This window comes from Ostrea edulis, chromosome 1 (assembly GCF_947568905.1).
Source record: "Ostrea edulis chromosome 1, xbOstEdul1.1, whole genome shotgun sequence".
In the NCBI taxonomy this organism is placed as follows: domain Eukaryota; kingdom Metazoa; phylum Mollusca; class Bivalvia; order Ostreida; family Ostreidae; genus Ostrea; species Ostrea edulis.
The window spans coordinates 28,907,394-28,931,416 of NC_079164.1; the positions used below are offsets into that span (position 1 = coordinate 28,907,394).

Sequence of the window (24,023 nt, forward strand, 5' to 3'; positions counted from 1 at the left end):
ATAATCTGAACTAGTTCAAAAGCATGTAATCATGATTACTCTTCACAGTAATCGTAATTGTAATCAATTACTTTCAAAATATGTGTAATCGTAATCATAGATTTTCAAAGTAATCGTAATCGTAATCAATTACATTTACAATGTAATCGCCCCATCTCTGGGGCATGTACATGTTAACAGGCAATTAATTATAACAATGAAAATAAATGTATATGAGTGCTTATATCATACCAACGGTTTGAACACAAGTTCTTTCAATTTACGGGGCTCTCACCTTAATGCAAACTACATACATACACGTGTACAGATTAGGCTCAAATAGGAAACATTCAAATCCTCTCTTCTAAACACAGCGCACAAGGTATCGAAGTACATGTGGAACCCCCCCCCCCCCACCACCACCAAAAAAAAAAAAAACCTCGAGCGGGAAAAGAAGAAGATAGAAGTAGACCTATATTCATGTTATCAGCGTATGATTAACATGTTTAGCCTACTGTAATAGTTTTATATCTTAGCAACGGAACAAAAATGTCCGACCAAAACAAGTTTACTATATATGGGCCTAAAAAATACTGATTGTTGTGCTAATTAAAAAGCTTCAAAATTCAAGAGAAATGCCACGAGTTTTCTCTCCGCAGATGAATGCAGTTTAACGAGAGAAAACTCGTGGGTTCTGACGATAATAGTTCATGTACATGTATATGGTTCTTTTTTATAAATCAAATCTATCCTATAGAATATCAGCTAGCGTGCGTTGACACTTTAAATCCTTGATTGTTGTATCATTCATTAGGATGTAACATTGACATCAAAGTAAATTCTCTAAGCTATATATATATATATATATATATATATATATATATATATATATATATATATATACACAGGCACATAAAGTATGGATATTACTACCCCCCCCCCCTCCTTTTTGATAATATTTTTTTGTGGCAATAATTTCTCTGAAATCTGTGAATTCCTTGTCTATCTCATCCCTCTTTCAATTTATGTAATCGTTTCACGCTTTTTGTAAGCTTTAGAGATTGGCCTTCTACCGGTATAATAAAATAACTGACATTTTAGACAGTATTTCAGATCACTGTCATCATTACTTTCTATGACATGACTCTATAATTTTCCATATTTTGAATTAATGGATTTTTAAACTTCTCTTCCCTGTGACATCAATGGATGATGCAACGCTTGTAAAATTTTGATGATGCAACCGGGGGGTATACTTTTTTCAAAGAGAGGATGACAGGTTATATTTGACCCAATATTTACTTAAAGAAACGGTATTGTAATCCATGCAATCATCATTTAAACAGCGTTCTTTTGAAATAGAAATTTAAAAATAGATAATTATAAAACGATGATTATTGATAAACCATTAACAATTTTTAAGGAAACCAACACATTGACAACCCCTGTCATTGATAATGGTATCGCCCATGTTATTTACTTCCGGTGGTAAGGAACTTTGTTTTCCATTCTTGTTCAGAAGCGTGATCTTCACTGTGGTACGGCGGGAAGCAATGGCGAAAGGGGACACTGTGTCGATGGAGAAGGACTCCGACGATGGCGTACAACTCAAGAGAAGAATTACCCTTTTCAATGGAGTTGCGATTATTGTGGGATCAATCGTGGGGTCGGGAATTTTTGTAACTCCGAAAGGTGTTTTAGAAAGCTCGGGTTCGGTGAGTATCATACTTACCAAGCACGTGTCGTCTGTAAACAGTTAACGGCTTCTGTGTTTTTAGATATTTGTTTGCTTGTAGTGAACAAAATATAACTTTTTGGTGTTGAAATGGTTTCCCTAAGTAATGCAATGTTCACCCTTTCCGCTTCATGCATCCCCAGCCTATTATGATCTGATGCAATGATGCATGCTATGCAGTAGAATGTTGGGAAATAAACATATGGCGTTGGAAAGATATGTTTAGAAACCTTTCCTAAATTCGTAACTTACATATTTGACCCTTTTTAATAGAAGTATCTTACAGACAAGGTTACGAACATATTTATTTTATGACAATGACAAGGTGTATCATGTGGAAGTTTTTATTTACTAAACATTGCGGTGCAGTTTTCACGTGACTTAAAGCAGCCGTGTGCTTATAGTCACATCTTATCCTTGAAATCATTCAATAACTCCCTGCAGTAGGTTTTCTCAGGTGTAAATCATCAGCTTTGGGCAGTTCCGTTTGTGTTGTGCATGGCATTTAGATATTTTGTGTTATAACAAAGTTCAGATTGAACAATAAGGGGGACACATGACTTTGTCCTTTTGAATATGTCATATTTTTACTAAATTTTAGACAAGCTTCTTTCTAATCTCATGTTTCCTGCTCTGAGAAAATCACCCCCTACAGTAAAATCGTCTTGGTAGTGAGGCCTTTGCCTAGAGCATGTGGACTTTCATTAATCTAGAGCAGCTGGACTTACACTGAATTGTGTGCCTGTCATTTAAAGCTGAGGATGCCCACCCAGGCATATAAACAGTCCTCAATGGATGCCACTTATACAGACTATGAAATTCCATCATATAGCATTACAGACCCTCTTCTCTTTATTTTTGTTTTGTTGTGCTTTTCTGGTCTGATATATAGAAAGTCCCCTTTTTAGCATTTAGATTCGTATTTCACCAGCAAACCTGTTTTTATGGTCCGCATTCTAATCTCAGAACTAATTAATTTTAGATTGGTTTATTATTTTACTGCATAGGACTGTCCTTTGGATGTCATTCTTTAACAAGCTAGGGAGGAGGCATTTTATTGTTTTTCTCTCTTGCTATTCAGAACTCTCATTGATTTTGTTTGATCTCTTACATTAATTCATTTATTTGATTGATTTCCCTTTTTGTAAGCGGATCACTGATAATTGAACTAGCTATAATCCTGATTTAATCAAATTTAATTTGTTAAAATGTTAACCACTGGTTCAAGATAATCAAGACGTTGCACGTGTATTAACAGGTAGAAGTAAAAGATCTGTTAAATTTTTATTTTGTTTGTGTACATACATATAATAGAAAAACTTGAGGCAAAGAAAAAAAATTTTGTTTGTTTTCTTTAACAACCCATGCATCCATTTTGCTGCTAACCAACCTTTTTTATTGCTTTTGCCTTCTGATTTAAAAAAAAAAAATCTTGATTGTTTTAAATGTATCATACTGGACAATTTTTGAAATATTTCAGATTTAACCTGCATTACAATGTCAATTTATTTTTGGAGTACCTCAGCCATTGAATGCCTTTCTAATATGGCATGTTGATCTATCACCCTGGTATATTCCTCTTCTTAGGCGTTTCATTAAGAAGACTACCTATCTTATTTCTTCTAGCCTGTCATAAGAAACAGTCTTTGTTTTCTATTGGTCTTAGTTTACAAGAGGTGATGGGGCATAACTAAGAGTGTCCATTTCTTAGAAACTCGGTATCTTGTTACATGGGAATTTTAAATGGTTTTATGCCACATGTTGTTCTAGACTGATGATACAAAATCATACCAGCTGTATTCATAACATCCCAATTATGTGAAGACATCTGCATATATATGAAGGGTCTGACTGCAGCATTAGATATATATCTTCACTGTAAAGAACATGGATTTGTTGCGTCCCTGTCATTAATCTCTGGTGTCTCCTTCACCGTGGAGAGCTGTCCACCTACTTTGTGTTGAGGCTGACGTCCAAGCTCTACCCACATTCCCTGTATATCACAGAGAGAGCATTGATTTAGGCGTACATCTATGTCATTTGCATGTTTACACAGACTGTAAATAATTCACAGACTAATGTAAATGCAAAGAATTTGCTCTCAACAAACAAGACTTTCACCGTGTTCACAGTGTTGAATGCTGTGAGTGCTTAAGTCAAGCATTATGTAGAATTGGTTGCAGAAAATTGGGAAGAAAATAAATGAATCTGAAGTCAAACTTAAGGTGATTTTTTGAGATGTTTATCAACTAGATAACAATCTAACAAATTCTGAAGAGAATACACATTTTGTCCTTGAACATGCCACTATTGAATTCTAGTCTGGCTCATTAAAAATAAAAACTTGTAGTGGTGACAAAGGCATAATTAGTCTAATATTGAAATGAAATATATACATATGGTAATGTAGTTTGTGGTTAAGTATTTTATTTTAGCTCTCCTGTGACAGATTCAAGTGAGGGTTACAATTTGATTTTATACTGTTTAGACTTTTTAAGTTTTCAACTTCTCCAGAATGGTCTACTTGATAGCTTGAAATTGTACCTTCATCAGTCATAAGTTTTACCTTCAGTTCATTAATCAGAAATTGTACCTTCATCAGTCATAAGTTTTACCTTCAGTTCATTAATCAGAAATTGTGCCTTCATCAGTCATAAGTTTTACCTTCATTGATCAGAAATTGTACCTTCATCAGTCATAAGTTAAAATTGTTAAAAACAACAAATTACCTCTATCAGCCCATTATTGTCAAGAAATTTTACCTTTATCAGTCAGGAATCGTACCTTAAGTTTATCAACCAAAAATTGTCACACGTCTTACATTTATCGGTCAGAAATTTGACTTTATCATCAGCAATGCTTCCATATGACTCCTAAACTAACTTCTGTAGTGATATCAGAAGAAAACCAAGATAGGCACATTGTGATTTCAAATTGACCACAATCCAAGATAGGCACATTGTGATTTCAAATTGACCACAATCCAAGATGGGCACATCATGATTTCAAACCAACCAAATGTAAAGATTGTGTACATATTGCTGAGAACAAGATTCAGGGAAATTGTTGCTGTTCTATTAATTGCAGGGGTTCTTCTCCGTAATTCTTTTATGATTTTGGCATTTTAGTTTAACTTTACTTGAGAAGTTGTTAATCTAATTAAGATAGAAGTTTGAGTTTTTCCTGACCAGTGTGTATTTGGAAATTGAACAAAGTCTTTTGGAAACGATTATAGGAATGGAAGTATAAATTCTTTGTGCTTTGGTTCATGTATTGAAATGACTGCTATTGATAAGAAGTGTTTGTGTTTTGTGACAGGCAAAGGGATATTATTCTGAGTCTTTTTAGTTAAATGTGTCCATGAGACTTTTTCATTCAGTTGCAGTTCAATGGAAATATTAACATGAATATAAACGTGTGTTAGAATGTGTATAAGATATGTGTATCATGTGACCCATGTTAATATGAGCTGATGCAGGGGACTGCCCGTTGTTGTGTTAATGGAGTGAATTTGCCTACTGGCATTGGTCTGAAAACATCTGAGGACAATAATCTGATTTGTCATTTGTGATGACAAGTTTAACTTCATGTTGTCTTGACAGTAAATTTGTGTTTTCATGTTTGAGGTTTTTTTAGGGGGTTAATACAGGTCTTTGCTGTGTGAATTTTTCTTTTCACAATATTGAAAGAAAACATCTGGAGGATCTTTACTGGCTCTTTACTGTCAACACTATGTCTAGTTTTCCTATTAGCAGCTACTAAGACATTCTTTATTCCATGAACATTAGGGGGAGGGGGATATAGCCACAAATGTAGAAAAAAAAATTATCATATATTAAAGTTTCAGTATTTTTCATAAACCCCTTACAATTTTTAAAATCAGAAGTTTTATCAAATATTGAATATAGGTGGACAAAGTGTACATTGCTATTTGAACATGTGTCATGAACCTACCTGTATGTGTGTAATGTATATGTAAGTATGCTTCTCTATGAATATATTGTTCCCACCCTTTTTCTGTGTTCATATACAATGCTGTACAGTTCATTAGATTCTGTTTGACTTAATCGTACATTGTGACAGTGTGTATCAGCATGGTGACAGCTGGTATAGAGTCAAACAGGACTCGGTTCTCTCTGTTTAGATTATTGCTTGTGATATGGTCCATTTCAGTGATGCAGTAGCTGTAGAATCTTTTTGTATGGTGATATGGTTCCTTTCTCTAATGCAGAACCTATAGGATCTGCTTCCTGGCAGAAGGGTATGTCATGATGAGGTTCATCATGATGTATTATACTCCATTAGACATGGCTAGGAGTGTCATGGTTCATTAGACAAGACTAGGAGTGTCATGGTTCATTAGACAAGACTAGGAGTGTCATGGTTCATTAGACATGACTAGGAGTGTCATGGTTCATTAGACAAGACTAGGAGTGTCATGGTTCATTAGACATGGCTAGGAGTGTCATGGCTCATTAGACATGACTAGGAGTGTCGTGGTTCATTAGACAAGACTAGGAGTGTTATGGTTCATTAGACATGACTAGGAGTGTCATGGCTCATTAGACATGACTAGGAGTGTCGTGGTTCATTAGACAAGACTAGGAGTGTCGTGGTTCATTAGACAAAACTAGGAGTGTCATGGTTCATTAGACATGACTAGGAGTGTCATGGTTCATTAGACAAGACTAGGAGTGTCATGGTTCATTAGACATGGCTAGGAGTGTCATGGCTCATTAGACATGACTAGGAGTGTCGTGGTTCATTAGACAAGACTAGGAGTGTCATGGTTCATTAGACATGGCTAGGAGTGTCGTGGTTCATTAGACAAGACTAGGAGTGTCATGGTTCATTAGACATGACTAGGAGTGTCGTGGTTCATTAGACAAAACTAGAGTGTCATGGTTCATTAGACATGGCTAGGAGTGTCATGGTTCATTAGACATGACTAGGAGTGTCATGGTTCATTAGACAAAACTAGAGTGTCATGGTTCATTAGACATGATTAGGAGTGTCATGGTTCATTAGACATGGCTAGGAGTGTCATGGTTCATTAGACATGACTAGGAGTGTCGTGGTTTATTAGACATGATTTAGATTAGGAGTGTCATGGTTCATTAGACATGGCTAGGAGTGTCGTGGTTCATTAGACATGACTAGGAGTGTCAGGATTCTGTATGATTCATCAGACATGGCTAGGAGTCTATGTATCTAGTTGGGATCATAAAGTGTTTGCTTTGTCTGTCATTTCCACTGGCATTCAGCTGCTGTTTTTGTGTGATATATTACATATTTAATAAGATTTTAAAAGACTTTAAAGAAATAGAGTGAAGTTGAAGGAATAGCCTAAATCTGAAAAAAACCCAACAAAACTCAAGATTAAGAGTAAAAGTATTTCATTGGATACAAAAGCTGCATATTTTTCAAGAAAGATTTTCATAATTTTGTATGATTGTAAATTGTCTTTTACTTAACAAAAACAAAAAAGAACTATTCCAGACAGATTAAATTTGTTTTGGGGGCAAAATAGCTAAAAGTTTTAAGGAAAATAGAATTTTATAGGTAGCTGATTTTCAAAGAAATTTATTATGGACACCACCTGAACATGGAAACTGAACAGAAAATGAGATTTTGTAATAGCTAAACATAGTTTACAAATCTATACTGTGTACCAGTATACAATATCAATCTTTTTCTTGTTTTTGTAGGTGGGTATGTCCCTGGTGGTGTGGACAGGGTGTGGTTTTCTGTCATTAGTAGGAGCCGTCTGCTATGCTGAGTTGGGGACCACAATCACACGATCTGGAGGAGACTATGCATACATCTTGGAAGCCTTTGGACCCTGTCTGGCCTTTCTTCAGCTGTGGGTAAGGGTTCAGAATAAAACTCTTCCCGTTCAAATAAAAGTCTATTACTTAAGAGGAACTGATTCACATTTTTAGCTCACCTAACTGTCCATCAGTCTGTAAACTTTTTACATTTTCGACTTCTTCTCCAGAACCACTAGGCCAATGATAACCAAACTTGGCCAAAAGCATCCTTGGGTGAAGGGCTTTCAAGTTTGTTCAAATGAAGGGCCATGCCCCCTTCAAAGGGGAGATAGTCACAAAAATGCAAAAATAGGGTGGGTCATTAAAAAATCTTCTTCTCAAGAACCACTGGGCCAGAAAAGCTGAAATTTACATGAAAGCTTCCTGACATAGCACATATTCTAGTTTGTTAAAATTATGACCCCCAGGGTAGGATGGGGCCACAATATGGGATCAAAGATTTGCATACAAATATATAGGAAATTTCAAAAAAAAATAATCTTCTTCTCAAGAACCATTCAGCCAGAAAAGCTGATATTTATATGAGAGCTTTCTGACATAGTGCAGATTGAAGTTTGTTAAAATCATGGTCCCTTGGGGTAGGATGGGACCACAAGGGGGGATCAAAGTTTTACATACAAATATATAGGGAAAATCTTTAAATATGAGTCAAGGTGACTCAGGTGAGCGATGTGGCCCTTGGGCCTCTTGTTATATAGATATTGTGTATTTCACCAAAGGCTTGAGGTTAGGAAGTATACAAAGTCATGAAATAAAATATCTGATTCTTATGCATTGCATGTTGTGATAGATACATACACACACATATGTACATACATATATACATACATGTGTGTCTTCTATTTTATGATGTGATATATGTTATATTTTGTGGGAATTAATATATAAAATGCAGCATGTTGGTTTCATAAAAGAAATGTACAGTTGAAGTTTGGTATCTCAAATACCATGGATATGTGGAAATGAGTCCCAACTAAGATTCCTGTATATATTTTAACCTCAATGTTGTAAACACTTGAATATCTAAAAAAAATTCTCAGCTCCATGAAGTTTGAGGTCTGTCTTCTTACAGGGTAACCTGATTATCATCCGTCTGTTTACAGTGTATTCTGATTATTATCTGTCTGTTTACAGTGAAGCCTGATTATTATCTGTCTGTTTTCAGGTTAACCTAATTATTATCTGTCTGTTTACAGTGAAGCCTGATTATTATCTGTCTGTTTTCAGGTTAACCTAATTATTATCTGTCTGTTTACAGGGTAACCTAATTATCATCTGTCTGTTTACAGGGTAACCTAATTATCATTCGTCCCACAGCCCAGGCTGTAGTGGCCCTCACCTTTGCCAACTATATCCTTCAACCCTTCTTTCCGTACTGCGAGTCGCCACTTCAAGCCAAGAAGCTGTTTGCTGCACTTTGTATCAGTAAGGGTTACCTTTGTCATTGTTTAGGATATACTTGTACTCTGTGTACAGAGCACACTTTGTTTACAGTGTTTCATAAGACTCTTATTTATCATTCCAACAATCTGCTGTGTGTGCACATTATACACTGTAGCATCAGGAAATTTAACATGTTGCTTATACATAATAGCATCCTTTCATATCTAATGGATTTAGAGTAGTCAGCAGTTTTGCAAAAAATGTAAATAGGTACATTGTCAGCATTTTCTAATTATAAGTAAATCCAGCTGTAACTTTTTTTTCTCACAGCAGCATATAAATTGTTGACCTCTTTGCACTTAGGTATATTGACCTTTGTGAACTTGGTTAGTGTGAAGGCTGCCACACGAATCCAGGATATCTTCACTGTGGCCAAAATCCTGGCTCTGATTATCATCACCATCACTGGATTTGTCCTCATTGGTCAAGGTAATTTCAAACTAGTGAAGACACAGTATTACTTGCTGTTGATTGTTGCAAAATGGGAAATGGTCTCATAAACAAAATTTTTAAATTATTATTTGATACAACCATCCTTCATGTTGACTGTAACATAGGCTATGACCATCCAGGGAAGAAATGAAGAGTCTTGTTGACTGGGTCGGTCTATGACTGATGTGTTTAACTAAGGTGATTACTTTGTAGGGGAGGTAGAGTATTTTCAAGATGCCTTTGAGAACACAAAGACAGATGTTGGACAGATTTCCCTGGCTTTCTACTCGGGACTGTTCGCTTATGCAGGATGGTGAGTTCAGACTGGACTGTATAATAGATTAACTAAATAATCAAGATCTGACAGTAGGAAAGAGAAGAGTTTATCATGCAGTGATCAGATTCTTCTGAGAACAACTTTTAATGCACCCTTTACTATCAAATGAGAGCATTTTCTAAATACTCTTTTATCACTAAAATTCATCCCAAATTTGCCTTTTAAGAAACTCCCTTATTTTCATAAATACTGTAAAGCAGGGAAAATATGTTATGTCTAAAGTGTACTAGATCTACCCATAAACCTATTTACGAGCATTTGAATTTGGCGAAACTAATATGACGCAGACTCAGAAGCTTTAATGCAAATACTTCTACAAGTGTTTAAGTTTGCTAATAACTTCCTCATGAAGATAATGATCTCCATCTGCTTTATAGTGGAAATAGTATAGTAAACAGCTTTACAGTTGATATAAGATTAAACTGCTTTACAGTACAAAAGTAAACTGCTTACAGTTGATATAAAAGTAAACTGCATTACGGTTGATATAAGATTAAACTGCTTTACATTACAAAAGTAAACTGCTTACAGTTGATATAAAAGTAAACTGCTTTACAGTACAAAAGTAAACTGCTTACAGTTGATATAAAAGTAAACTGTATTACAGTTGATATAAAAGTAAACTGCTTTACAGTACAAAGGTAAACTGCTTACAGTTAATATAAAAGTAAACTGCATTACAGTTGATATAAAAGTATCTGCTTTAGATATAAGAGTAAGTAGTACAGTGATTTGTGTAACGTAACGTGATATCAGAAGGAACTGCATGGCAACATACAACTCTTAACACAGAGTTTTCATTATTTTACAGGAATTTCTTGAATTTTGTGACAGAGGAAATGATTGATCCATTCAAGTAAGTTTAAGAAACATGACATGTGGTTAAGATTTCAATGCTATAATTGCTAGTCAAAGTAATTAACTATGATCATGCATAAACATTTCAACTCCTGTTTTGATCAATGTTCTGATATGTTGTAATTATAGAATATAATGTCTAAATTCCGACAATAATTCTCTAACAATAATTTGCAAAGCACCAGTTGTATGTATCTACAAAAAGTCTATTTCATGTTGTCAGTCAGAGTTTCATTGTTGATAAATATTTTGGTAGGAACTTGCCAAGAGCCATCTACATTTCCATTCCCATCGTAACCTTTGTCTACGTGTGTGCTAATGTTGCCTACTTAACTATCATCTCTCCGGCAGAGATGCTTGAATCCAATGCAGTAGCTGTGGTAAGACCTGCTCTTAAATTTCTCACAAACAGTTGATTTCATTGCACAATGTCAAAAGTTAATATCATGTTTAAAAATGAACAGGTAATTGAATATGGAATGGACACTTGACATCATTGATTTTTGAACCATGATATTTAAGGCTTTGCTCATATATTTTTTGATTTAGACATTTGGAGACAAGGTGTTTGGTGTAATGAACTGGATTGTACCGGTATTTGTGTCACTCTCCACATTTGGAGGTGTCAATGGTCTTCTTTTCACCTCAGGAAGGTTAGTGCCAATCACTATATTAAATATTAAAATATTATATTCAATGTACTGAAAAGTTTTGTGACATATCTTTCAACATTTTTCAGTTATTTTACAAACACATAAGGATATTAACCTCTTTTCTTTTTTTTCTTTTTTTATACAATTTACATGGCTATGTTTTCAGACTGTTCTTTGTTGGGGCCAGAGAGGGGCACCTGCCAGAATTTTTCTCCATGATTCACACAAACAAGTACACGCCCCTTCCAGCCATGTTGTTCACAGTGAGTTTCTGCCATCAAAAGTCCACCATACAGAGAATTATAATGCTGTATTTAAAATTATCCTCTTCCTTCATTGTGAGAGTGGATATAGTAACAGGACCATTCATGTGTAGGTTGAGTGTGTGTGTTTTAGCTTGACTGATTTCATACTTCACCTGTAGTGTTATCAAGAGAGGTAGAACCCTGCTGATTTTGAGGCAAAAAGGGTCATGGTAACTACGGCTTCATAGACAAAGCTTGTAGACACCCAGTGTGAGGGGATATGCCCAGCCTTGCAAAGCTCTTGTTTCAATTCAGAATTAAAACTTTAAAAAATTAATGGTTCTGATTAGATGTGTCATGTAAATAATGTGAATTGAAATATATTTTATCAAATTTTAGGGAGGCATGTCTTTGATCTACTTGATATCTGATGACATTTTCATTCTCATCAACTACATGAGCTTTGTCCAGTGGTGGTCAGTTGGAATGTCCATTTTTGCCCTCATTTACTTACGGATCACCAGACCAGAAATGGACAGGCCTATTAAGGTAAAGTTTTGACATTTTGGCTCAGTTTCAGTTCTTAAAATATTATGCTTTATCATTCAGTGGAAAATCATGTAAACTAGCAAATGACATTTAGTTATGTACAAGGATTTTGGCAATACACCCAAGCATGGAATTTTTAGGCGTTCAATAATGGCAGTTTCACTGTCCCTGTCGAGTATTGTTTGTACTGATTTGTGTTTCAGTTTCCTATCGGCATACCTATTTGTACTTTGTATTTCAGTTTCCTCTCGTCATACCCATTTTCTTCCTGTTGTGCGTGTTATTTCTACTGATCCTGCCCCTGACAGTTGAACCAGAATCGACAGGGATGGCACTGGTTATGATATTGCTGGGGATACCAGTTTATCTAGTCTTTGTCAAGTGGACAAATAAACCCAAGTCCTGGAAAAAATTCTTTGGTATGTAAAACTTAAATTTTTCTAGCAGTGTTATCTTGGTTTGTTTAATAGATGATTTATGATTACAGTTGCTAACTTGAGATATGTAAGATATTTCAGAATAATAAAAAATCTAATTTGATTGTATAGGTTTTGTTTTTTTATCAATTAGAAAAAGAAACTGAATGAAGGATAGTTGACTATATACTGTTTTTCTGTTTACAGCCAAGCTGACTATTTTGGGACAGAAAACTTGGAATGTAGTTCCAGAAAAGGACTCCTGATTGGATGGTTTAAAATTGTAACGACAAGAGTTGTGTTCAAATGTGGGTGTACTTGTGTGTCATTCATGGAAAAGATTCCTCATTATTTATTGTTGTAAACATACCCTTAAAACTTGCATCTCAAGAGAAATCTCATGTAAGAGTACTGCATTTTTTTTTTCTAAAACTATGTGCATGTAGTTGTTGGGAACTTTTTTCCCAGTGGTATTACATGAAACCAGAAAGCCTGTATTCTTATTGTGAGAGAAAGTGACTTGTGTGCTTTTTTTCCCAATGGTATTACATGAAACCAGAAAGCCTGTATTCTTATTGTGAGAGAAAGTGACCTGTGTGCTTTTTTTCCCAATGGTATTACATGAAACCAGAAAGCCTGTATTCTTATTGTGAGAGAAAGTGACTTGTGTGCTTTAAGCATTTTGCTATTCCAGTTTTGCAAGATCTCAGAAAAAAGTTCCAGAGATAAAGACTAGATGTTTCTTTTTACTTAGTTTTTCCATATATGTTGGCGCTATTTATATTTTCATGCTTTTACTCTTGGAATATTTTACAGCTTTGGAGGGTGCTCTGACTGTAATCATTGTATTCACGTGGTGTGGTTTAGTTTTGTTTGCTTGTTAGCATACTTTTTGCCTCCAATTCACGAATATTGTTGTTGTGTTATAATTAGATATTAATTGAACAAAATACTCCCATTAAGTATTTATTAAATTGTGTATTTTTATATATTGACCTCAACACTTGTAGTCAGATATGAAACAGTGAAAACACACAAATGGGCATTATAAATGAATTCATGTTGAACAGAAGCTATTATTTCTTTTTTATCACAGAAAATTATGTTTTAGATGACATTTAATTTTGCTTAGAAGTAGAGTTGTGTGAGAGTGATTCATTCATGTGCTGTTAATGTTATAAATTTCAGTTAGATGGCTTGTGTTCTGTAGACTTGCATATGTGTGTACATGTTCAATGTACATGTATATGATAAGCATCTCTATTCAGCGAATTGTAGGCCTGTCTAGCTATGTGTCGGAGAAGGATGTCTAGACCATTTGAACTTTAATGTATGAACAGTAGACACTGAACAATGCAGTAATATATGAACAGTATAGACTAAACAATGCAGTGTGGATGTCTTTTGAATGTCTGATGCAGGGCAGCTTAACTTTTGTTTTTATTCTAGGTGTTTAGACATCTTTTTCTGCCTCCGTAATTGGAGATTCGCGGGCATATATTATTTCATCTGTCTGTCAGTTTGTCTGCAAAAACTTTGATCTTGGTCGTAACTTTTGAATGGATTGTGATAGGGCTTCCATATTTCACATGTGTATTCCTTGTGACAAGATCTTTTTTCTGGTATCAAAATTGTTCCCCTTGTGACTTTTACCTTGGGGTTTGACCTACTTTTGAAAAACTTGAACCATGATCATAACTTTTGAATGGTTGGTGATAGGGCTTTCATATTTCACATGGGTATAATTTTTGACAAGACCTTTCTTATGGTAACAACATATTTGAACTCATGACCTTGGGAATTTTGCCTACTATTGAAAAACTTCAATCTAGGCAAAACTTTTAAACAATTAGTGCAAAGGCTTTCATATTTCACATGTATATTTGTTGTGACAAGACCTTTCTTTTCATATAAAAATGTATGACCTTGACCAAGGAGTTTGGTCATAAGGGGGCATCAGTGTTTTACACACATATCTTGTTTATGCATTACCTTCCCTTGTCAGAAACCATTCCATACTTGCTGTCATTGTCAAACCAAATTATGTCAAAGATGTAGTTGCAAGTTTTAGTTAGTTAGCAACATTTTAAGTTTGCATTTCTTGTCTGTACATTAAATTGCATCAGGAATACATTGCATGAGCGAGTTTTGATCTGTAGTTATGTTTTGCACTGCCTATTAGCTGAGCCTGAACCTGCCACTAGTAGAATTACTCTAAAAAAAATTATATTCATTTAGAATTTTGTATTCTATATATGCAAAAGTAATGGATATTTTTATCCATTTTCCTCAGAACTTTTATTTTCAGTAAACATAAGTATTTTTAAAGGTGGTTTTAGAATTGTTGAATAATAACATATTTATTGTGTGTAAACTTTTGTTAGATTTACTCTGTATGTTATGAAATTTGCAGCACTTTGTGTTAATTATTTATTTTTATGACTATACAATCTGTGTTCTCCATCATGTCAGGGTAATTATTGTTGTGAATTTAACAAATGACATTACAAAACAGTTGTAAACTGTCTTCATAAAAAGGAATGAAAAATCTCAATAAAATACAACTTCACATTAAATTGTCTGTTGAACAAAGGGCATTAAATTGTCTGTTGAACAAAGGGCATTAGAGCGGAAATTATGCAATTTGAAGGCATAGAAGAGGTGACATACAGGGGTCTGTTAGGCTGCATCTTGTATGTGGTACAGATGCAGTATCATACATCTTGTGTATGTGGTACAGATGCAGTATCAATATTGAAATATGCAAATAAAGTGAACATGGGTCAAACAAAGTCAAATTGCATGTACGTTGCACATGCTTTTAATTATGGAGAACCAAATTAACATATAAACTTGTATAATTGAAGTGATCTGTAGTTATTTGAAGATATCGTCAATTCAATTATTGTGCACATTAATTGATGCAGGCATATCAATTCATTTGAAGAGGGCAACAACACAATTACAGCGCTCATCAATTCAGCAGAATAATTAAATTCAATTAATGTGTGCAATAATTCAGAAATGAAGATATCAGTTTTATTTTAAGAGATCTTTAATTGAATTCTTGCGCCATCAAATGAATTGATGATGTCCTCAAATAATTAAATTTAATTGCTCATTTTAAATTGAACTGATGCAGGCTACAATTCTTCAATTACAGTGTATCAGTTTGTTAATTTGGCAATTTGTCAGGACAATACTTCAACACAGTGTTTGGTATAAAAAATCTTTATTCATTTAAATTGATAACAACATACCCTGTAAATATGAATGTATTTTGTACAAAAGCTAAGTAATATACGCTCAGATCAATGAAATATCGAATGTTCAGATCAATGAAATATCGAATGTTCAGATCAATGAAATATGACTGCTGCATTATTTATTTGACCTCATCTGAAGTTCAGGATTGCCTTGAATTCTGTAACAGAGAGAACAAAATCAGTTGTATTAATGCACTAGGTATATTGTTTTAAAATGGAATGTATGTATTTATCCTTTTTACTTGCCTTTGTAGTCCACCAGGCCGTCTCCATTTATATCAGCCTCTCGAATCATTGCTTGTGCTTCTTCCTAAAAAAAAAAAACGTTCTAGATATAGTACAATAAAATCTCTCTCTCTCTCTCTCTCTCTCTCTCTCTCCCTCTCTTGCGCACACACACACCTTTGTTGTTGGTTCCCCCAATCTGGAGAGGATTCTGTAAAGTTCGTCAGGGGAGATAAACCCGTCCTTGTTCCCATCAAACACCTGAAATACCTCGTGCAGCTCCTTCTCTGGGTCGATGGACATTTTACGCCCAAAAATCTCCAGGAATTCGTCAAAGTCAATGGTTCCACTCTCTTAGAAATGAAAGTAAATAAATCATATTCAGACAGATATATTACATTGTAGAACGTTCAGCATGCCACAACAGGGGATTCAGTGCAAGACCAAGCAGGATTGATCAGTACAAAATTCCTTTATAAGGACCACTGGTGACTGGAACCATCTCATTGATTCAACTGTGTTATGTGACTCGGATCGAGGGATTCAAGTCACTCCTCAAATCGCGCGACGAAGACCCGCTCTCTCGTCCACTGCGACATAACCGGGATCTTCAAGGTAACCATACAGCACAGGCACTTTTTTCTGTAAATAAGTTATGACGACCGTATACTGTAATATTGTTATAGTATACAGAAGTCAAGTTATTCAGAGAAACAAGTGCCTGTGCCATACGGCTACAAATTTTGTCACTAGTGACCGTGACCTTGATTCAGGATCATGGAACATCGTCTAGTCATGAACAACCTTAGCATGCGTTTCTAATCTCTCTTCAATGCAAGGGAACGACAAAAATCAAAAGCTTTTCTGTTTTACCAATGACCTTGACCAAATGACCTTGGTCAGTAATTCTCATAATATACCGTACAGTCAAGTCTTAAACAAACTTTGTCAAGTAACTATGAGCTTCTCTATTTACAGTGAAATTTATGAGCAGAACAAATATTTCTAATGAAAATATACAGCATGGTGATTATTCATTGTAATATAAACTCTCAAATAATATCAAACATTTAGAAAAATTCCCAACTTGTAAATTTGAGATAAACAAGAGTGTTTTCCTATAACTTTTGGTTTGGGGGTAGCCTTACTGTCAGCATCTACTGAGCGGACGAAGGACTGAAGCTCCCTCAGATTTGGGCGATTTCCCATCTGGAAAAGGACCTTGCCTAGCTCATCAGCTGTGATCATACCGTCTCCGTTCTTGTCGAACATCGTGAAGGCATCAAACAACTCTGAAAGTTCAGTCAACGTGTGCTCATTACAGACAGTGGGAGTAGTTCGTATTGGTTGTAAATAGTATTGCTAAATCACACATTTTCCCCTTCTCCTTGTTCTTTTATTCTGTCTTTGAACATGTTACTAATGTGCTGAGAACCCTTAAAAACATGAAAGTCGACACATTTCGTGCATCATAAGAAATCGATACGTTTCGTGCATCTCATGACTGATTTACATTATGATAATACCCCCCTCCCAATTACACTGAATCCACGAAGCTTAAAATGCACATTTGACCAATATTTGTACCTTGCACCTTTTCTTTGGCGAGTTGATGTTTCGCACCCTTTCTCTTCGCGATTTCTCCATACAGGACCTCAGATAAACAAATGGATTTACATATAAATTCACTACAAACCATGCAGAGAAATGAATTATTCAGACTTTACGAAATGAATATTTTGTAGCACCTAGCCACATTAACTGCAGAACAGTAGCTCTCTGAAAAAAATATTGGGACAGATCAGAGAGCAGAGCTCTAGATCAGATATATCCCAATATTTTTCAGAGAGCTACAGTTCTGTAGCTACTAGCTACATGTACTTGTACAAGTAATATATTATAGAGATAAGATTTATTAACCCCCTTCCCCACAATCACGCACTTTAACGCATATACCTTTGCCCCACAATCACGCACTTTAACGCACTTTCAATGCGCATTTGTTTTGACTGCGTTTTATCGTTGATACAGCGAAAAGTGTTAAAAATTTTTAATATCTTGGATTGTAAGACAAAATAGTGATAAAATGAGCGATTTCCAAATTTATTTGATAGTTCCAACAGTAGTAAAGAGATAGATTAGGGGATACACTACTGCAACGCAGCTCCAAATTGTTTACTGCATAACGGGAAAAATCTAACGCGGTATTGCAGAAGAATTATTCATGTTTAGTTTTATTATTTTATTTGATTATTTCAATTTATCATGTATCTACAGGGTTATGAAGATTACTGATCATCAGGAAGATGGTTATTTTATTTTAAAAGTAGCATCAGAAAGAGGGGGGTGGGTGGGTAAAAACCCATCATAAATTACATCATCAATTTCGTGGTATGCATAAGTTATGTATATCAAACAAAATATAAAAAATGGGGGGAAATATTTTCTAAAAGACATGTATATGTATTCTCCTGCGAGGTTAACACAACAACAGTCTTATTTTAAACGAAAGAGGAAATATGTGTACATTTTCAATTTGGCCATTAAGAGACCCTAGTCAAAACCGTGCCTTTCAAAACTCGAACGCACAGATTACGCAACCTTAAAAAAATCATACTACATAAAAATTTACTGAAACAAATGAAGTCAGTAATGGACACGAAATCTAACATTTTAATTTATTAGATTTTAAATAAAATTATTGGCAAAATGAAGTATATATGTAAGGGGCGAGATTTAAAGATCGATGTCGAATAAAAATCTAAATTCAAATAGTGAGGGGGGTGGGGGGATGAAAACTTCCGCAAGTTTCTGACATCGATTAGATATTAGTGGAAAGAGAAAAAAAAGTGACTGTTAAAAACCATATGATAATATAAAATTAACATTTTTAAATAGTTTTAATGTACACTTTCTTTTGTGAATAAACAGATGTCCTTGCATAGCAAAACTAGTTGCTCTTATCCTCTGACAATTTTGACCTTCGGGCTGGTAGGTAGAAAGAAGTAAATGTTTTGTATTGAAACAAAAACCATTTTCAATTTCAAGAATACTCAAATTTTACATTTTTACTACAAGACGGCTTCGTTTAAAAAAAATCACAAGTATATAGCATACCATCTACTGGTGTTGCAAACGAAAGTAAACTTGGAACATTTCCCCCGTACAAAGGCTAGGTATCTGCTACTGCTCTATTTCGTGGAATCTTTGGTATTTATTTTTTTCTTCATTAAGTGAAACAACATTAGAGATATAAAGGTCTTGCATTTGGTTATATTTATATTCTCTGAGAAGACAAAGCATACCTTCTAATTATTTAAAAAACTATGTCAGTTTGACTTCGGCGGAACCAGAAATTCATTTATTTTTATTTAGTTATAACTGATATAATATCGCCTGTTCAAACATTATATTGTATGAGTACGAATAGCAACACGGGTCACTCGTTTTGTCAAAAGGTTTTTGATGTAAAGAATCTAAAGGGCCGCTAAAATTTTAGATATTCTAAACTATTTCCAAAGAAATACACGGATATTGTTATATGAAACATTTTATTTAAAAATGGAAACAAAATTAAGAAACAATGCAATTTGAATACCCCCTTTAAAAAGAACAAAGAATTGTCGATCAACGCTATCATTTATGTAAGAGCAAATATACAAGGAATATAGAAAATATTTTACGGAAACAATGAAAAATATTTCTCTTTTCCCCTTGCGCAGATCGGGCGCTCCTGCGGCTAATAATCACCCTCCATCTAGTAAATAAATTCTAATTATCAAACCAAAGACGGATAATTGTGAAGAGGGTGGGGCGCATAGACACGTGACATGTATGTGTCTATAGAGGCCGTGCTGACATTCAGGACTACATGTAGTTCTAAACAGTGACTGTCTATTCTAAAGTGAAATGAAACTGGGTTCATATTTTACTAGGGGGAAATCCAATCTGGGCACGTTCGCCTGAGGGAAAGTAAATCCCGTCTTTAGGGGGTAGAAACATTATAAGGGGGAAATTCTCTTCAATAATACACCGACTCGTTTCCTAAAACTGACGTACTCCGAGATAATACCGTATTTGTGGAAACTATAACAAATTCTTTAATACATGTGTATGTTGTTTAAAAAAATATCAAAATGGGTGGTAGTGATTGAATAAATTCATCTCTTTAAGTATTTTGATTGACACTTACTGGTGCCCGTTTGGGTCTAGGTTCCACCTCTCTGCCGCGTGCTCCTCTGTCCATCCTCACGTCATTGTGAAAGCCTTGGTCTGGTTACATACAATATCCAAAGAAACCCAATATCAAAGATGAATGTAACGCACCAGAGAAATCTGATGTGGATGGAAAATGGAGGATATATACAAAAATATTTTTAAAAATTGAAAACTTTCAAAACGGAATTTGGTTTTTAAAATGCCAGTTTTAGTAAAAAATAGTTTGGGGAGGGGGGGGGGGTATCACGCTAGACCTACAGATGAACAGTCGACGCATTAACCTAGTACTGATATACTCAGCTAGGAAATTAGATTTAATGAAAGGGACGGATTTACAATTTTCCCCAAACTGTTGTTTTTCAATTCTAATTTTCAAAATCTACTGTCTAATGTGTTTAAAAGGTTTCCCCAAAAATTAACAAATAAATAAAAAATAATAAAAAAAATCCTGTTATATATTTGACAGAAACTCATTTATAGACAGTTTTTTGTTTATTGTTTTCAGAAAGGTTTAGGTTTTTATTGTTTACAAAGTTTTGAAAATGTACGGTTATCAATCTAAGATAATGATATATATATATATCACATTTCAGATATTCTCTATGTAAAACGTGATGCTTGAAATTAACATTTCATTAGTTTGTTTGTAAACTTAAAAAAGGTCCGAGTCTTATTTACATAACACAAAGTTAAGACTAAAATATTACCCTTATCCTTGCATTAAGAAAGTCGAAATTGTTGTTGTCAACTTTGAATTAGTTATATGTTAATGTTTAACAACAAAAATGATTTTTTTTTAAATCGTGAACCAAACCCTTTAAAGTGAATATACAAATATCGCTGTTGCTTACATTCTCATAGTGGAAGCCAGCCATTATGACGATGTGTTACAGAATTCAAGGCAATCCTGAATTTCAGAAGTGAGCATTTGACCTGCGTTACATGAGAACACAAACATTCTGTCCTCACAGTTACATTCCGAAACGTGACCGATAGAACACGAAATATATTAGACTAGTGGGAACATGCCCTTACTGATATTCAATTTTTTTGTTCACAACTTGAAAGAAGGTATTGGATAAACTTTTATATAACAACCTAACACAGTACACTTGTTGTCTTTACAATATACATCTGTGTATTCTCTCCTATAACATGTTTTTCGTCGGAGAGAGAGAGAGAGAGAGAGAGAGAGAGAGAGAGAGAGAGAGTGTGTGTGTGTGTGTGTGTGTGTGTGTGTGTGTGTGTGTCAGTCTTCTTATCTAATACCCCAAACTAATTAAAATTAGATCCTAAGATCCGCTCATCCACTATAATTAGATTGTTAATACCCCCATATGTAATTACTGATTATGAACATACATCCTCCCTGGATCCTCCAAGCTCTCTTGAGACATTAACAATATTCGATGATGGAACAGTCACTACCGATTCTGAACGACTCTATTTTGCAGCTGCTCGCGACCTAATCGTTATAATCCGAGTTCTAACTCTTACCCTCGACTTTGTCCCACACACATATAGCGATTTAAAAGCGGGGTAAGATTAAGGAGAATCCCTACAAAGGTACCTTCTCCAAATGTTCTTCATATTTCTGACGAGATGGATATGGCAAGATCATATCTTGCATGAAGCTATGGAGCGCCAAATTAACATAAACTCAAATGAATGAAGATAGCTTTAATTATTTCAAGAAGATATCATAAATTCAACCATTACGTGCATCAAATCAGTTATTGATATCAGTTGAATCATTAATTAATTCATTTGATGAGAGCAATGATTGATTTGATCTCAGTTGAATCATTAATTCATTTGATGAGAGCAAGGATTCAATTATTGCGCGCATTGTATAATGAATTGATGCGCACTACAATTCAACCGGAGAGAAATAATTCAATTTTTGCGCGCATTAATTGAATTGATGCGCGCATTAACTGAATTTTGCCCACTTTAATTGAATTGTAGCGCACATTAATTTAATTGTTGATATCATCAATTCATTTGAAGAGAGCAACAATTCAACTTTTGTATTATCAGTATTCAGTTCAGTGGAATAATTAATGCAATCACCAATTCAAATAAATATCATTATTATTTGAAGTGATCTTTAATTGAATTGTTGCTCACATCAAATGACGTGATAATATCTTCAAATAATTAATTAAAGATATCTTTAATTATCAGAGTTTATGTTAATTTGGCGCTCCATAAGAAGCTCACGACGTCTCCGTGGGCGTGTCATATTCTCACTGAGATCATCATTAATCTATCTACAAGCAGTTGTAGAACATGATAGGAAACATGTAAACTGTTTGGTGATGTTTTACAACACGGAAGTAAGACACTGAATGCAACATCTGACAAACTGCGATAACGGGCGCGAAGTCAAACTTATCTTAGTGTGCCACGGAGGGTGTGTTATTTAAAGAAACACGGTGCATGAGCATATCTTCTTCGATCTCGTCATCATTAATCACAGTTCCCCAGCTTCGTAACCTTGCTTCGCACTTAGAGTAAGCCCGTGGCATTTTCAGCTTCATTCCTTGTGTTTGTGATTTCTGCCGGTAGATACTCATCTCATCAGTTTGTTTCGTAGAACCAAGGTTTCCTCCCTCCATAATGAATACTGCCATCAAAGCGAAAACGTTTAATTTGCTATCATTCTAAAAACAAGGTCTTGTTTATGCTTTACCTCGGGCACCTCTCAAATGCATTCCAAAACTCGTCGAAAACGGAAAGACTGGTCAATTAAACAAATCAACAAAGACAAGAGGTCTCCTCAGATCTTTCTTTGATGAAGCGATCTGTACAGCGGAAATGAATATTTTTCACTGAATTTTGATCGTTACTGTAATGTGCATTAGTGAGAACGTTTAATCCCATCCATCATTACTTTGATGATACGTAAATTGTCCGTTACGAATTTGGACTTTCTTCAACTGAATTCAAACTATCTATGTGAAAAGTTTTTGTTCAGACAAAAGTTCAAAATTAGAGATGTACTATTGCATAATTATTACAACTTGTTTTTTAACATTACGATGAAATTCTGCAACATTCTGTTTATATAATTCATGGAGTGTTGTTTTTCTAAATTTAAATAGGTCAACATAATTATGAAGTAGTCTCTCCGACATTACTTCAAATGTATAATGAAAACATAGTCAGGGCTCGACTCACTAATCTCGTCACTTGACCTAGTTCTATATAGTCGCCGAACGTTACTGATAGATGATGAAAAAACTACTCAGATTTAGATGTTTCAAATTAAAATTGTCGGCACGTTCCAATTCATTTGAACTGTTCAGGAAAACTACAGAAATATTTGCATAGCTGTAAATATAAAAATTAGTGTGTTCTTACCATCACTCCTGTTCCAGATTATCAAATGTTTGACGTACGAATGTGTTTTGTTAACTGCTAACTCAGTACAGGGTGTTGCTAAGTTAATCGATGATGTCGATCAGCATCACTAGTCCATTCTCTACCCAGAGTTCCGTGCGCTACTCGCACTACTCTAAGTGCAAGTGAAGCTTGCGTAATGCGTCCTCTGGTGAGAGACTGTCACTGGCCAAGAAAAACTTTCCTTCCTTACGATAAAGGAATCCCATTTAATATTATTATTCATAAGCTTCCAATTTCCTCAGAGAAATACTTTTTTTTTTCAGATAAAGAAGGCGTAGCAAAAATAAATACCGGTATGTTTTCTTTAGATGCAAGAAATGTGTCGACTTCGTGTTTTTAAGGGTTTCAAATCTAGCTCGTTATTGAATTTCATTTCAATATTAATATGAAGACAAAATAAAAGAATAAGGACGGATGCATTTATCTTC

At 34.8% G+C, this 24,023-nt stretch overlaps 2 protein-coding genes across 3 annotated transcripts; one reads left to right on the forward strand and one right to left on the reverse strand.

Annotated features, from left to right (window-relative positions):
• The first annotated feature begins 1,477 nt into the window (after positions 1–1,477).
• On the forward strand, positions 1,478–15,054 carry LOC125663912 (large neutral amino acids transporter small subunit 1-like). Its single transcript, XM_048896345.2, has 12 exons — positions 1,478–1,694; positions 7,423–7,581; positions 8,835–8,970; positions 9,292–9,417; positions 9,634–9,733; positions 10,569–10,613; positions 10,872–10,995; positions 11,165–11,268; positions 11,435–11,531; positions 11,913–12,062; positions 12,304–12,481; positions 12,686–15,054. The coding sequence occupies exons 1-12, from the start codon at positions 1,533–1,535 to the stop codon at positions 12,742–12,744; spliced, it is 1,440 nt and encodes a 479-aa protein (XP_048752302.1). The 5' UTR covers positions 1,478–1,532; the 3' UTR covers positions 12,745–15,054.
• Positions 15,055–15,693: 639 nt separating this feature from the next.
• Positions 15,694–23,807, reverse strand: LOC125663918 (neo-calmodulin-like). Of its 2 annotated transcripts, none has more exons than XM_048896355.2 (7): positions 23,554–23,807; positions 20,162–20,241; positions 17,557–17,623; positions 17,118–17,261; positions 16,147–16,322; positions 15,991–16,054; positions 15,694–15,902 (listed from the first exon to the last, which is right to left on the reverse strand). In XM_048896355.2, the coding sequence occupies exons 2-7, from the start codon at positions 20,213–20,215 to the stop codon at positions 15,874–15,876; spliced, it is 534 nt and encodes a 177-aa protein (XP_048752312.1). In that variant the 5' UTR covers positions 20,216–20,241; positions 23,554–23,807; the 3' UTR covers positions 15,694–15,873. The 2 variants fall into 2 exon arrangements, with proteins under 2 accessions (XP_048752312.1, XP_056017604.1); XM_056161629.1 differs by lacking the exon at positions 23,554–23,807 and adding an exon at positions 21,550–23,143.
• Positions 23,808–24,023: the final 216 nt, after the last annotated feature.

Bases quoted from the DNA above. Each gene is read 5' to 3' on its own strand.
- LOC125663912 (XM_048896345.2), top strand. From the start codon at position 1,533: ATGGCGAAAGGGGACACTGTGTCGATGGAGAAGGACTCCGACGATGGC. The intron at 9,418-9,633 runs GTAATTTCAAAC...ATTACTTTGTAG, and splicing joins ATTTGTCCTCATTGGTCAAG to GGGAGGTAGAGTATTTTCAA. The intron at 12,063-12,303 runs GTAAAGTTTTGA...TTTGTATTTCAG, and splicing joins AAATGGACAGGCCTATTAAG to TTTCCTCTCGTCATACCCAT.
- LOC125663918 (XM_048896355.2), bottom strand. From the start codon at position 20,215: ATGGACAGAGGAGCACGCGGCAGAGAGGTGGAACCTAGACCCAAACGG. The intron at 17,624-20,161 runs GTAAGTGTCAAT...TGTTTATCTGAG, and splicing joins CTAGACCCAAACGGGCACCA to GTCCTGTATGGAGAAATCGC. The intron at 16,055-16,146 runs GTGTGTGTGTGC...TTTTTTTTTTAG, and splicing joins TGGGGGAACCAACAACAAAG to GAAGAAGCACAAGCAATGAT.